General features: G+C 39.8%; 1 protein-coding gene and 1 long non-coding RNA gene across 2 annotated transcripts; both read left to right on the forward strand.

Moving 5' to 3' along the window:
• Nucleotides 1-434: 434 nt before the first annotated feature.
• On the forward strand, nucleotides 435-1,124 carry LOC131890687 (uncharacterized). Its single transcript, XM_059240094.1, has 2 exons — nucleotides 435-687; nucleotides 755-1,124. Exons 1-2 carry the CDS (start codon nucleotides 583-585, stop codon nucleotides 1,034-1,036), a joined length of 387 nt encoding a protein of 128 aa, XP_059096077.1. The 5' UTR covers nucleotides 435-582; the 3' UTR covers nucleotides 1,037-1,124.
• Nucleotides 1,125-8,244: 7,120 nt separating this feature from the next.
• Nucleotides 8,245-9,112, forward strand: LOC131890486 (uncharacterized). Its single transcript, XR_009374318.1, has 2 exons — nucleotides 8,245-8,699; nucleotides 8,767-9,112. It is a non-coding gene; the product is annotated as an uncharacterized LOC131890486 (long non-coding RNA).
• The last annotated feature ends 3,556 nt before the right edge of the window (nucleotides 9,113-12,668 follow it).

Below are 12,668 nucleotides of genomic sequence, written 5' to 3' on the forward strand. Positions count from 1 at the left end.
TTGTGCTGAAAACTAAATTTTGCCATCCTCCTTACATCTATCTATCTCATCTCATGGACAGAATCCGACGGATTTTCTTTAGTTTGCCTTAAAACTAACGGTCTAACATTAATTTATTTGTAGCCCAAAATTACCACTTACTTGTGGAAGGTTGCTGCTGCTAAAGTTCCGCATTGATTCCTTTTGAGACAAGGTAACTATTTGCATAGCTCCCAAATGTATCTCGTCTTTGTGAGTCCAAATTTGTCTTCATCCATGGCAAACCATTAAAATAACAAATGTCCATCGGAAGCTTCAGTTTCAAATTTTATCCGAAACTTACCTGTTTCTATAGATGCTCTAGGGCCCCTACCTTTTACGAGCATCCATGTCAAGACTATGAAAACTTAGTGGTGAAAATGACGTAACACGGACCAAATCACTTACATTACACCATCGTACAAAACGGTTGAACAACGCGACTACCCCCGTTTATTCGTCTATTACAAAGTTGATCTTTCCCCTCCGTCTCCTCGGGTGGTTTCTTGTCCAACGAGGGTGAGGAAAGAAAAGGAGAGCAAGGAACCTTTTGGAACTATAAAAATGAGCGTTGATCACTCTGAAACACATATCGAACTCGAACACTGGATAAGTACAATCAAGAGTTTGACAAAAAAAATATACACACTCAAAAACATCATGCAAAAGGTAACCAACCGTTTTTTGAATCATTGAAAAAAACACACACAACAAGCACTTCTAATGACCTTTACAGATTTTGATTTTCGTTGCCCTTTTCGGCTTGAGCCTGGCCTCAATCCGAGATAATAAGAACTCTCAGATAGTGGAGGCTCCCCAATACAACGCTTTGACCCAAAAGACGATCGTTGAGTTGTACAAGTTCCTCAAGACCGAACTTGAGGGTGAGGACGACGCAATGATCCTCCGCAATAAGCGATCTGCCGAGGCCAGCCCTTTCTTCTTCCGTCGTTTGTTCGGATTTGGTCGACGCAATTTCGGATTTGGCCGCGGACATCGACGAGGATACTTCCACTGAGTACATGAAAATAAAAAAAGTCACCCTGCTTTGAAAAATCATAAGAAAATACATTCTTACACCATAACCAATTTGGTAGCTTTTTTATGCATCTGTTCTGTTCTTTTTTTTCTTGAAGAAATTATAAATTGAAATTTTCAAGACAAGAGTTACTGAAAACGCCCAATGCGATTCACGGTTTTTGCGGCAATTCAAAAGAAAACGGTTTTCAAGCGGACATCACCTAGACCCGGCTATGTTGGCGCCGTGGAAGGACACCTGTCACACTGCCATGAACATCAATCCTACTCATATAGGAAGCAAGCATAATTTCAGACCAGATATCACCTTAAGGTACAAGCACTGATATCAACTTGTCTAGGTCCGGATTGTAGCTTGATTGTATTCTTGAATTTATTTACCTATGCCTCACTTGCAGTGATGTTCAGATATTTTGGGGCAAAATTCTGGTAAAATAATATAATCGCATCGTTTCTCTGCTGAAAACACCGATATTAGCCCTTTGGATGCTGAACTTCGTCCGTGTCTCAAGTAACGGTCGTGCAACCATAATAATTTGTTATCAAAATGTGAAATGGCATTACATACATTACCTCTTTCTTAGACCAAGGATTCAAGTATTAAGTCTCTTGCTCTTGATTCGGAGGCCATCTTTCAATTCAAATATTTTCCTCAGTACCTACTCTTCAAATTGTGCTATTTTGAATAAAATGGATGCAAGATTAAAAATCTCACTTGTGGTTCGTTTTGAACGATGTTTAATTAAGGCCACTAAGTTTTATATAACTAGGCACGACAATTCCGTGTCTTGGGTAAGAAGATGATTATCGCTGCTGTTTGGGAATAGGGTCAAGAAGTGGAAACGTGTAAAAAGTTTGTAGTATCCGAAGACGCATTCAAAACGAAGCCTATTTTGATTTTTGTGTTGTTTAGCGTCATATCCCGCAGTTCTTACTTGCTGTTCTTGCCCAAAATATTCTGAAGACCTTGCACAATAGAAAACGTTCGATTGTCCTCAACCTTGTCCAAAGGCATCTTGTCATACATGCTGTCAAGCTTTAAAAAGACATTGTTGGTAAAGTCAATTTTGTCTTTGACCAACGATATCAAGTATCTCTTGTCATTGATCATAAACACATCAAACGGTCGCTATAACTAGATCTTTTGAGGAAAAGGCATGTTGGGTCAGGGAGGCAGATTGAGTGTAATAGCCCACAGTTTTTGTATTGTTAATCCATATTTTGAAAATTTTCAAGGCATTGCAACTCTTCCGGCTGACATTTGTGTAGCATTTTAAATGAGGTGTTTGAATTTTTGGATATTTGCGTGAAAACAACCAGAATATATGCTTGTTGGGCTCGAATTGTGAACAGAAAAAGTGCTGACTTTGAGATGATTGGAATGTCCTGATCACATTTGAATATGATCCTATCTATACAAAACATGACATAAGGTACGGGCTACTAGGATTTCTCCAGTTGTCCGTGCAAACAAACAGTTTGTCGGAAAACTCAATAATCTTGGCAAATTTCAACTTTTCTACAAATTTACACTTATTCGTGATTTATTACTTTATTCGTCAGTAATATCCATTGTTAACATCAGTATTAGCTACAAGACTTGATCAAGATTTTCAATGAATGAATAGCTTTGTTTGGAGAAACATAAAAGAACAAAGCTTTCTACAGGGTGCAGAACCAAAAGTAAGACTAATATTTCTTTGATTTTGATGCCAAAGCTGAACAATTTCAACCAGCCATGTTGATATCAGCTCAATACTGGAATTCAAACTGACATATTTTGTCATGGAGGAGGCAAAGCCATTCTTCGTGCGGCTCTTGAGGTCGTCCCAGATGTCATCAGTCCTTTTTTTTCTTGAGGCTCTTAACGCTTGAACCCGCTGACACCGAAAACCTTGGCGGCTGCCCAAGGAGTGACTCCCCCATGGTGGAGACATAACAACCTCCTTCGTTTTGCTTTAAGCTTAGACATGGTTAACTCTTTGGAGAAATCCATTCTACGAAATACGCTAGCTTTTCTTCCATCATTGAGATGATATCATCTTGATGGCTGGTAGAAATTGTCAGGCTTTGGCACCCACCTTAGTCTAAATTTTAGTTCCGCACCCTGTATGCTCTAAAAGTGGCGAGATTTTGGGCGCAGTGGGAACACCAACTCTTGATGCTCTATTTTGGATTTCTCCGGATTCCACTAGCAGATCCACCCTTGGCACTGTTGGCCGGAACTCGCCTTGAAATCCTTTGATCTTGCCTCCACGAAAAACTCAAGAAGGTAGTAAACATCCCATCCTAATGATTTGCACACCAAAAATCTAGAAACTCGTTCTTGAAAGGTCAGGATTTCCGTTTTGACAGTCAAAAGACGAGCAGAAGTCTTTCGAGTACACTAAACTTGTTTACATTTCGACTATGCTTGAGTTTTCAATTTCGGCCTGGATAACTCGAGTATATTTAAGTATACTCAAGTATAGCTATGTAGTGAGACTATACTTTCGATCTTTTCACTTTTAATGAGCTTAACATTTCACTTATTGTTTTCCAAGCTTATAGAGATCTCTTGCTTGAAAACCTATTCCGTTATGCAAACAAACCAATGTTAAGACTAATCAATTCATTACAACAAGAAGTGCAACTATTAAATGGGATTTTTACGAATCTCTCGACATCTGTGCTGTGTTTCGATTGAAGAATTTGAGACATCTTCATAATGGAATTTTGAATGCTTGTTATTAATCATCACTCTCATTTCTTCGCAATCAACGTCTCTTCAAAGAATGATTATGGCCATTTATTGGCTCATCCCATTCTTTTTGAATGCAACACATCTTTCAATGACCTCGCCAAAATGCACATAACCATCATCCCACTCTCTCAAGGACGGGAAATGTGTTCCTCTAGTTTGACCGTTTTTAGCCCCAGGCTTTGCACGTGAAACGGAGCATATACGACTCGTGCGTGTTGGCGAGAGGGTTCTCGCTCGAAAGCTTGTAGTAGACGACCACGATGAACGTTCGTTGTCTAGGGTCTCAGGTTGAATCCAGATTACTATTTTCCGTTGTACTAACATACCCTTCTTACGAAGAACACTTTTGATTATGTAAGAGTCGGTCAGTGGGCTAGCACAAGACATTGTTTTTGCTTATTTTCGGGGCAAGACGAAAAAACACCTACCCAATCTGAAGTGATTGAAAGAAATAAGGCAATATGACGACTCATGGAGTTGAAAGATGCTTGTCACTCTGACCGTTAATGAATTGGTAAAAAGAAGCTCCCGATAGAGAACATCTGAATGCTTCAGAAATGGAGAACGGTACTTTTTGGTGGATAGCACTGGAGCCACTTTACGACAAAAGTACGCGTATGATATTTTCGGTCCCAAATCGTCGTTTCCATTGTACCATTCTTCTTGAGTTCACCATCAAGACGGCATTTTTGTGTATTTACTTCATATTTCTGGAACTTAGCAAGAAAATGAATCGGATGCAACAACTTTTTTTCGTTAGTTGATTTCCTTTAAGACCTTCAAAAAGTAATAATCGAGTCGTTCGGGAAGGTTGGCAACAACCTAGCTTCCGGTTATTTTCAGGGCAAAAATTTGGGCTTTTAGTTTAGGCACATCAACCAGAAAGCGCTTGTGTCGGATACCGTTACTTTGTAAACCAGCACTCGGTGCTAAGTAAGCATCCTGAAAGCCCTTATTGCAAAGAGGTCCTTGTCAATCCGGTTTGGGAAGCATATTTGATGGATGACAAAACGTGCAATGATTTTACCCCTTCACCCTGTTTTCTTAGGGTAGTCATGAGGTATCGACTAATCCCAAAATTTGACCTTTCAAAATCAGGGGCTGACACTGAATGCTGTGACATCAAACATGCGAAAACTCTTTATCTTATAAATCTTGATATATTTGCCTAAAAAAGGCAGAAATGCAAATATTCATATTTCCAAGCCAGGATACGAATGAGATCAACTAAATTTGGTATACAAGTTATGACCATACTACATTTATGTTTATATTATATTTTTTTGAGAAATTAACAATGAAATAGGGGCAAGCTTGGTTGCGAACGAACTGACATTTTTTACGCAATAAAAGTATTGAAAACATACTTTTTGCTACATCTCAAATTATTTGGGAGTTAATCTATCGATGTTTATAATACGGAAATTTCCGATTAATCCGCTTATTCTAAGATAGGGTTGAAAATGCACCAATTCGATTCTTGTCATTTTTCTTGAAACCATACTGCTACTTCGTATAGCAGGATTTTAAGGAACTTCTTAAGGGCTCAAACCATGGACAACGGTACTCTGGACATATTTGACGCCGCCAAATATACCTCAATAGAATAACAGAACATTTAGAAATTATTGAACCGAACCTCCCGCCCAGAATTGAAAAAAATTAGTCACGCTATCCAAGCCACGCAGATACACGCGCCATAGACATTCAAAATTATAGGGATGAACATGATAAGTTTTACGCTGTAGGTCAAAGANGTAGAAGTCACTTAAGATGATATCAATTGAAAACATGCTTACCAATTAATTTTGAAAAGTCCTTGAAATTGACTTTGGCAAGCTGCATTAGACGCTTTATTCTCTTGGTCTTGTCATTCTCTAAGAATTGATACACCCATTCCCAAGGAGTGAAAGAGGATTGCACACTCGCTGTTTTGCTTGACGAATAGACAGGGTAACATAAGTCTCAAAATATTTTCCTCGAAACAGACCCAAAACCATGTGTTAGGAAGGCTGCATTTAAGACGTTATGAGCATACTACAATATGGCGTTCTTTATTTTTTTTAAGAAATTAACAATGAAACGGGGGCAAGCTTGGTTTCGAACGAACTGACCATTTTTACCCAATAAAAGTATTGAAAACACAGAAATTTCCGATTAATCCGCTTATTGTAAGATAGGGTTGAAAATGCAACAATTCGATTCTTGTCATTTTTCTTGAAACCATACTGCTACTTCGTATAGCAGGATTTTAAGGAACTTCTTAAGGGCTCAAACCATGGACAACGGTACTCTGGACATATTTGACGCCGCCAAATATAGCCCAATAGGATAACAGAAAATTTAGAAATTATTGAACTGAACCGCCCGCCCAGAATTGAAAAATTTTTAGTCACGCTATCCAAGAAAAGCAGATTCAGTCGCCATAGATATTCAAAATTATAAGGATGAACAGGACAAGTTTTACGTTGTAGGACAAGGATGTTGTACGCGTATATAGAAAATTTCTCGTCACCCCTTTTTTCTATGGTTCAAATTCTCACTTGTCGACGTTGAGGTTAACCTGAACGGGCGATACAAAATGGACGAACAAAGAAATTTGACTTGCGTGAATAAAACTTACAAATGAGAGGAATTCTTGTAAAGCTCCGAAATATATTTAATGTCAGTGTTTGCCAGAAACATCCAAGCACTCCTTGACAGTGAGTGAAAGGTGCGAAAAAGAGCCAAATACTCGTAAGTATTGCACGATCCTTGAATTCCAATGTCATTAATCTTGAATTATAAACAGTGCAATAAGTGAAAACTGGAGCGTAATGACTGGAAATGAGCAGCAGTAGCCTCATTGAAAGGATGGAGGGAGAAAACTGTTCCAAGGTAAGGCCTAAATCACCGCTTTAGTCCCATTTCTCAAAGCCTGCCGAGGTATCTGATGACAGTTGGAAAGACCTCCAGTTAATTTGAGACCTCCATGGCTCAACAAATGCTAACATGAAACTGCTTACCTTCGCCAATCGACATGTCCAACAAACTCCTGTTAGAGGTATCCTTTGATGAGCCCGCTACTTCCAGCTCCATCCGGGACCATTTTCTTCAAGCTGCTTTGATTTTGATTTGATTTGAATGTATTTTTAAATACAAGTACTGTTTTAAGGTGAGGTCATCTTTGGTACATGGTACACATATCAGGCTTGATTTAGTGACTAGTGCATGAAAATCGAAATAACATATCACAGGGAATAAATGGGCAGCGACTGATAGATGGCGGACTTGAAAGAGCTATTTTTTTTGGACAGTTCGAGATTTCACGGGGAGTTCATTATACAGTCTGACAGCATTAGTAATAAAATGATTGCCCAACGCAGGAGGCCGAAGGTCACGTCGGACTGTACTTCGAGTGGCTATGGGAGACCAACCACCGGCAGAAAAGACTTATCTATTCCTNGCACTCCTTGACAGTGAGTGAAAGGTGCGAAAAAGAGCAAAGTATTGCACGATCCTTGAATTCATATGTCAATAATCTTGAATTATAAACAGTGCAGTAAGTGAAAACTGGAGCGTAGTGATTGGAAATGAGCAGCAGTAGCCTCGTTGAAAGGATGGAGGGTGAAAATTGTTCCAAGGTAAGGCCTAAATCATCACCGCTTTAGTCCCGTTTCTCAATGAGATTAAAGCCTGCCGAGGTATCTGACGACAATTGGAAAGACCTCCAGTTAATTTGAGACCTCCATGGCTCAACAAATGCTAACATGAAACTGCTTACCTTCGCCAATCGACATGTCCAACAAACTCCTGTTACAGGTATCCTTTGATGAGCCCGCTACTTCCAGTACCATCCGGGACCATTTTCTTCAAGCTGCTTTGATTTTGATTTGATTTGAATGTATTTTTAAATACAAGTACTGTTTTAAGGTGAGGTCATCTTTGGTACATGGTACACATATCAGGCTTGAATTAGTGACTAGTGTATGAAAATCGAAATAACGTATCACAGGGGATAAGTGGGCAGCGACTGATAGATGGCGGACTTGAAGGAGCTATTTTTTTGGACAGTTCGAGATTTAACGGGGAGTTCATTATACAGTCTGACAGCATTAGTAATAAAATGATTGCCCAACGCAGGAGGCCGAAGGTCACGTCGGACTGCACTTCGAGTGGCTATGGGAGACCAACCACAGGCAGAAAAGACTTATCTATTCCTTTTGTTCGATTATTGAGAATTTACCAAGCCTAATCCCCAAATTACAATGGGCATCTGTATTGATCCCGAAAAATTGCTCTCATTGTTTTTCGTTTGACCAACTACCATTATGCTCCTTTTCACTCCAAGCATAAAGCAAAAGAAATTCCTTGTGCCCTTCGTAATCAATTGTTGCTAACCCAAAACTTTTGACATACACACCGTGAACAATTGCTTGGCGTTGTTGACCGCGAACATTGGATTAGATCAGGGGAAAGTTGTAGACCCGAAAGAATCGTGATTGTTTTGTTTTGCTTAGAGAAAGTATCTATATTCTTTGAAGTGTTTGCACGTTAGATTAGAACTTTTTAGTGGAACCAACTTCGGCGACCAAATCCGAAGTTGCGACGCTTCCACCGAAAGAGACGTCGAAGGAAAAAGGGGCTAGCACTGCGCTTATTTCGGAGGGTCTCGTCAGTTGGAGCAACACTCTCTTCATCCTCACCCTCAAGTTCGGCCTTAAGGAACTCATACAGCTCCACGATCTTGTCTAAGGTCAATGCTTTGTATCGCCAAACTCAGGCCCAACAAAGTAACGAGAATCAAAATCTGAAACACCCAGAACAAACGGGAGATGTTCTCAACACTTTTCTAACCAATGAAAGACAAAACTTCTTACCTTTTGCATGATGCTGATGAGTGTGTTGTTCTTGCAGAAAGGTAACTTGTTATGATCCAATGTTTAAGGACGATTTATGTAAGAACCTGGTTTGGTTTACTTTTATAGGGCCCGACGAAAGCTCCGGCGTCGTCCATTCGTTCTACGTTGAGTCTGGATGTGAAAACGATTTGACGGCCAAGCGCTGTGGGAAAGACTCTCCGACGCTTTACGAGTAGTTGGTAAAACCAGATTTTTTGACCAAGACCACTCCCATTGGCAAGACCCTCAGCACATTGGTTAGTCTGAAAGTCATCTAATCCTGATGCTTCTGCGAGGACATACAGTATATGAGATGATCTTTAGACATGCAATGGGTGTCTTGGCTTTATCAAATGGAAAAAAGTAAAAGTCAGTAACATTCTGTCCATTTTCATAAATTCTATGCGTTTTCATACATTTTATCCTTTTACAATCTAAATCCTTTCCTTCATTTTGAGCTGTGGGAATCCCATTTCCCATAGAGGTAAGGAAGTTCTCCCCAAAATGACATGACCAAGAGTCGCACTAAAGGATGTAAAGGTTATCATTACACATTGCTCGTTGGAAACTTGATAGGGCATTTTTGAACACTGCGTTGGAGAAGACTTCCATTGCCTCCCTCATGGCACAAGCCAGGGCAAGCCATTCAAGGCATTCCAAATATTAGATTCGGGATTTTCCGGGCAGCATTGAGATCTGGGTTGTTCTTGTGAATGATTGGAAGTTGAATGATAGATTAGGAGCGGCACAAAACCTACTCCTGTTTGCTTTCTTCAAATTTCCAAACTCCTCCTTTTTGGGCTCATACCTCCCAAGAGTGAAGTGTAATCCAAGAATCAGGAACTCAGCCTCAGGGTTTGAAATGACCCTATTCGGACATTTAGTCAATCGCTGGTACCAGCAATCAAACTTGCCTGCTAATGACAGTGATTCAAAATTAGCGTTTCTAACTGGTTTTAACGAAGCTGGCCATTCCTCACATAGCAAAGTGAAAGAAAGGTCCGCTTCTCAAAAATGTGTTTGAAGCATCACTGAAACTGGTACGAGAAAAGAAATGGAACTTCCAGAGCTTGCCTAAACGTCCCGGTACATGGAGTACTTGAACATGAAGATGGAATTCATTAAGCACTCTCTCAGTGGGAATCCATCGGATCACGAGGTAACGCATAGCTCTACAAAACCTCGCTAGAAAACGTTCGATCTTCGACCGAGCTTTCCACTCCATTACTGACGTATTCCATGCCTCATGTCACCTTCAAGTGTGGGAAAATTATAATGCACATCCCAAGAGACTAGTTTGACGAATGTGATCAGTTCCTCTAGGTTGTTGAAAAGTGTATATATTTTGACAAATTTTTGATCAAAATACCTGATCTATCCTACATTCAAGGGCAAGCCAGATACGCCAACTCGAATTTGTTAGTGGATCAGACATCAACTAAAATCATATAAATTTCTTTTCATCTCGACCTACTGGGAATTTCATTTCCAATTGCAGAGGGTAAGTCTGCAAAAGTAATTCGGCAAAACCAGATTCTTACTGTCAGGCCTACCCCTAGTATGATTACAGAAGGTGACAGAACACACTGGAAAACTGACAGTTTATTGCCCATTCTCAACATAATCAAGAGATTATCCCAATAAACCCCAGAGAGGAGGGGAACCCCCATTTGCGATGCTATTTTATTATCTTACATAAAGATACTAAAAGATTCTTATTGTCCATTAGAAAAAAACTTTAAGGAGGCTGAGTTCTTTATGAGTGTGAAATTCATGTCCATGAATTGATTATGAGCCCTTCCTTGTTAACCTTCAGTACATACACATTGTGTACACACCGCCTAACCAAATCACCGTGTGAGGCCAATTTCGATGATAAATGATCATCATGTTTGACTTGAAAAGGAGATCCAGTAGCCGACAGAAAACAAACTAATAACGTGAGATGATAGACCAGAACCACCGAGTTCATGCAATACTTCTCGTAATCTGAAGTGCGGACAGAGTGTGTGTCTCGTGCGGAGAAATAACGGTTTTCATTTCAATGGCCGACTCCATCGAATGACTTGCAATTATGAGAGACTTCAACCTTGCATGAGCCCACTCCCCATGATGCTCATCGTGCGTTTACAATTCACTGTGACATCTGGGCATTGATTGGCCATCCATCGTCTCGGTTTCACCATCGTATAGGACTCCACACCCTCGCGGTTTTGTTCGTGCTAAATTTTTGACGGCTCAGCAAAAAATCTTCACTAGATGACCAACAACGATAGAAATTGCTTCTGTTTATTATATGAACAAATTAATTCATGGGTGGCTGGTAAGGAGATATGAAGCTGTCCGCAAAGGACGAAAATGGTTGCAAATTTGTGGACCATTAAAGGATGAATGCAATTGTACCATATTGCACATTCATTGATCGAGAAAGACATATAAGAGTTAAGACCAAGGAAGTTGTCTTTTTGAGAGGGACTGGGAAAGAGAAATAAGAATTATTTGGGAAAGAGCATGCGGTTTATTTAGTGCATGGTCATCCTTCAGTATGACCAATGTATGGGGGGGACTTGTTCCAATGCATCAATTAATTGGGGTCAAGTATTATTGTACTGATGACACAAGACTTTCAGTTGAAAAAAAAGAAAAAGGGCAAAAATTGTAGTGCCAATAGGTCAAAAAGTACAACTAGAACTTAGGGTTTTTCAGTCAGAAAATGACTCTTACTATAGACCCGAAACAACAGTCGATTATTTGAAAATTGAGCTAGTCAAAATATTTTAGTATTTTGAAACTGGTCAAGAGTGATCTTCTGAAATAGTTCACACTTTACATCCATTTTTAATTGTAGTTTCATGATGATATTACACTTCATTCAAATTAATGAGCCGACTTAAAGAAACATCAAGTTCATCACAGGGGTCGGTTTGAACCGCGAGAATCTGGTTTGGCGAGACATGATTGCTGATGTGGTCGGGGTGGGAGTAGTTTTTTCCATTGGTTTCTTATATAACGATGACGGAGAAAAAGCAGAAAGTCGATCAAGATCAAGAAGTAGTATATAAGTTGAGATCGACCGCCTCAAATCATAAGTCGTCAAGAGGCACTGGACGAGAAAAATATCTCCTCTTCACAAACACAATCAAAAAGCACCATGCAATACGTAAGTCACTTTTCTTACCCTTATCCAAAGAGATCATCGATTCATGTATATCTCCCAAAGTTTCAGGTTTGGGTTCTCGTTGCCTTAATAGGCGTGGCTTTGGCCGCTCCCCAAGGGAATGAAGACTCCCAGGTCATAGAGGCTCCCAAATTCAACACACTAGCCCAGGAAAAGATCATTGAACTGTACGAGTTCCTCAAGACCGAATTCGAGAACAAGAACGAGGTAGTTGATGCATCGGAAAAAGAGACCCTCCGAAATAAGAGAAGTGCCAGTCCGTTCTTCCTCCGACGTTTCCTCCGATGGAAGCGCCGCAATTTCGGATTTGGCCGAAGAAACCTTTTCTTTTAAAAATGGCAAACAAAGTCACATATTTTAACGACCTCGAAAAAAAGAATACATATGTCCAATGAAAAGCATTTCTTTTAGCATTCACCTACATGATTGAACGTGACAATCTATTTGAGACAATGTCAGATCTTCAATGCTCCCTAACCTTTTGCCCAAGGATCCTTGACTGTTTTAGTAACCAGTNGATATGATGGCTGGCTTCGCTGGCCGGCCGAGGTGCACCCTAAGACCCTAGCACCCTCAACCCAACCCAAAAAAATAAATAAAAATAAAATTAGTTATGAATGAATGTCTTCCTGGTTTTTACATCTTTGGAAGCAGATCTTGAATTTTGCTCAATAAGTGTGAATAAATTTTGAACCAGAGATTAGACTCAATCTTTTTACTGGGTCAAGGTGTCTCTTGCGTCGAGTTGTCCCCTGGAACTATGCAATTGTACTAGTTTGCACATTTATCGAAAAGGACAAACAAGATAAAA

This window comes from Tigriopus californicus, chromosome 11 (assembly GCF_007210705.1).
Source record: "Tigriopus californicus strain San Diego chromosome 11, Tcal_SD_v2.1, whole genome shotgun sequence".
Taxonomy (NCBI): Eukaryota; Metazoa; Arthropoda; class Copepoda; order Harpacticoida; family Harpacticidae; genus Tigriopus; species Tigriopus californicus.

What these genes read in the sequence shown, in the direction of transcription:
- LOC131890687 (XM_059240094.1), top strand. Translation starts at nt 583, where the DNA reads ATGAGCGTTGATCACTCTGAAACACATATCGAACTCGAACACTGGATA. An exon ending in TCAAAAACATCATGCAAAAG is followed by an intron (nt 688 to 754) that starts GTAACCAACCGT and finishes TGACCTTTACAG; the next exon opens with ATTTTGATTTTCGTTGCCCT.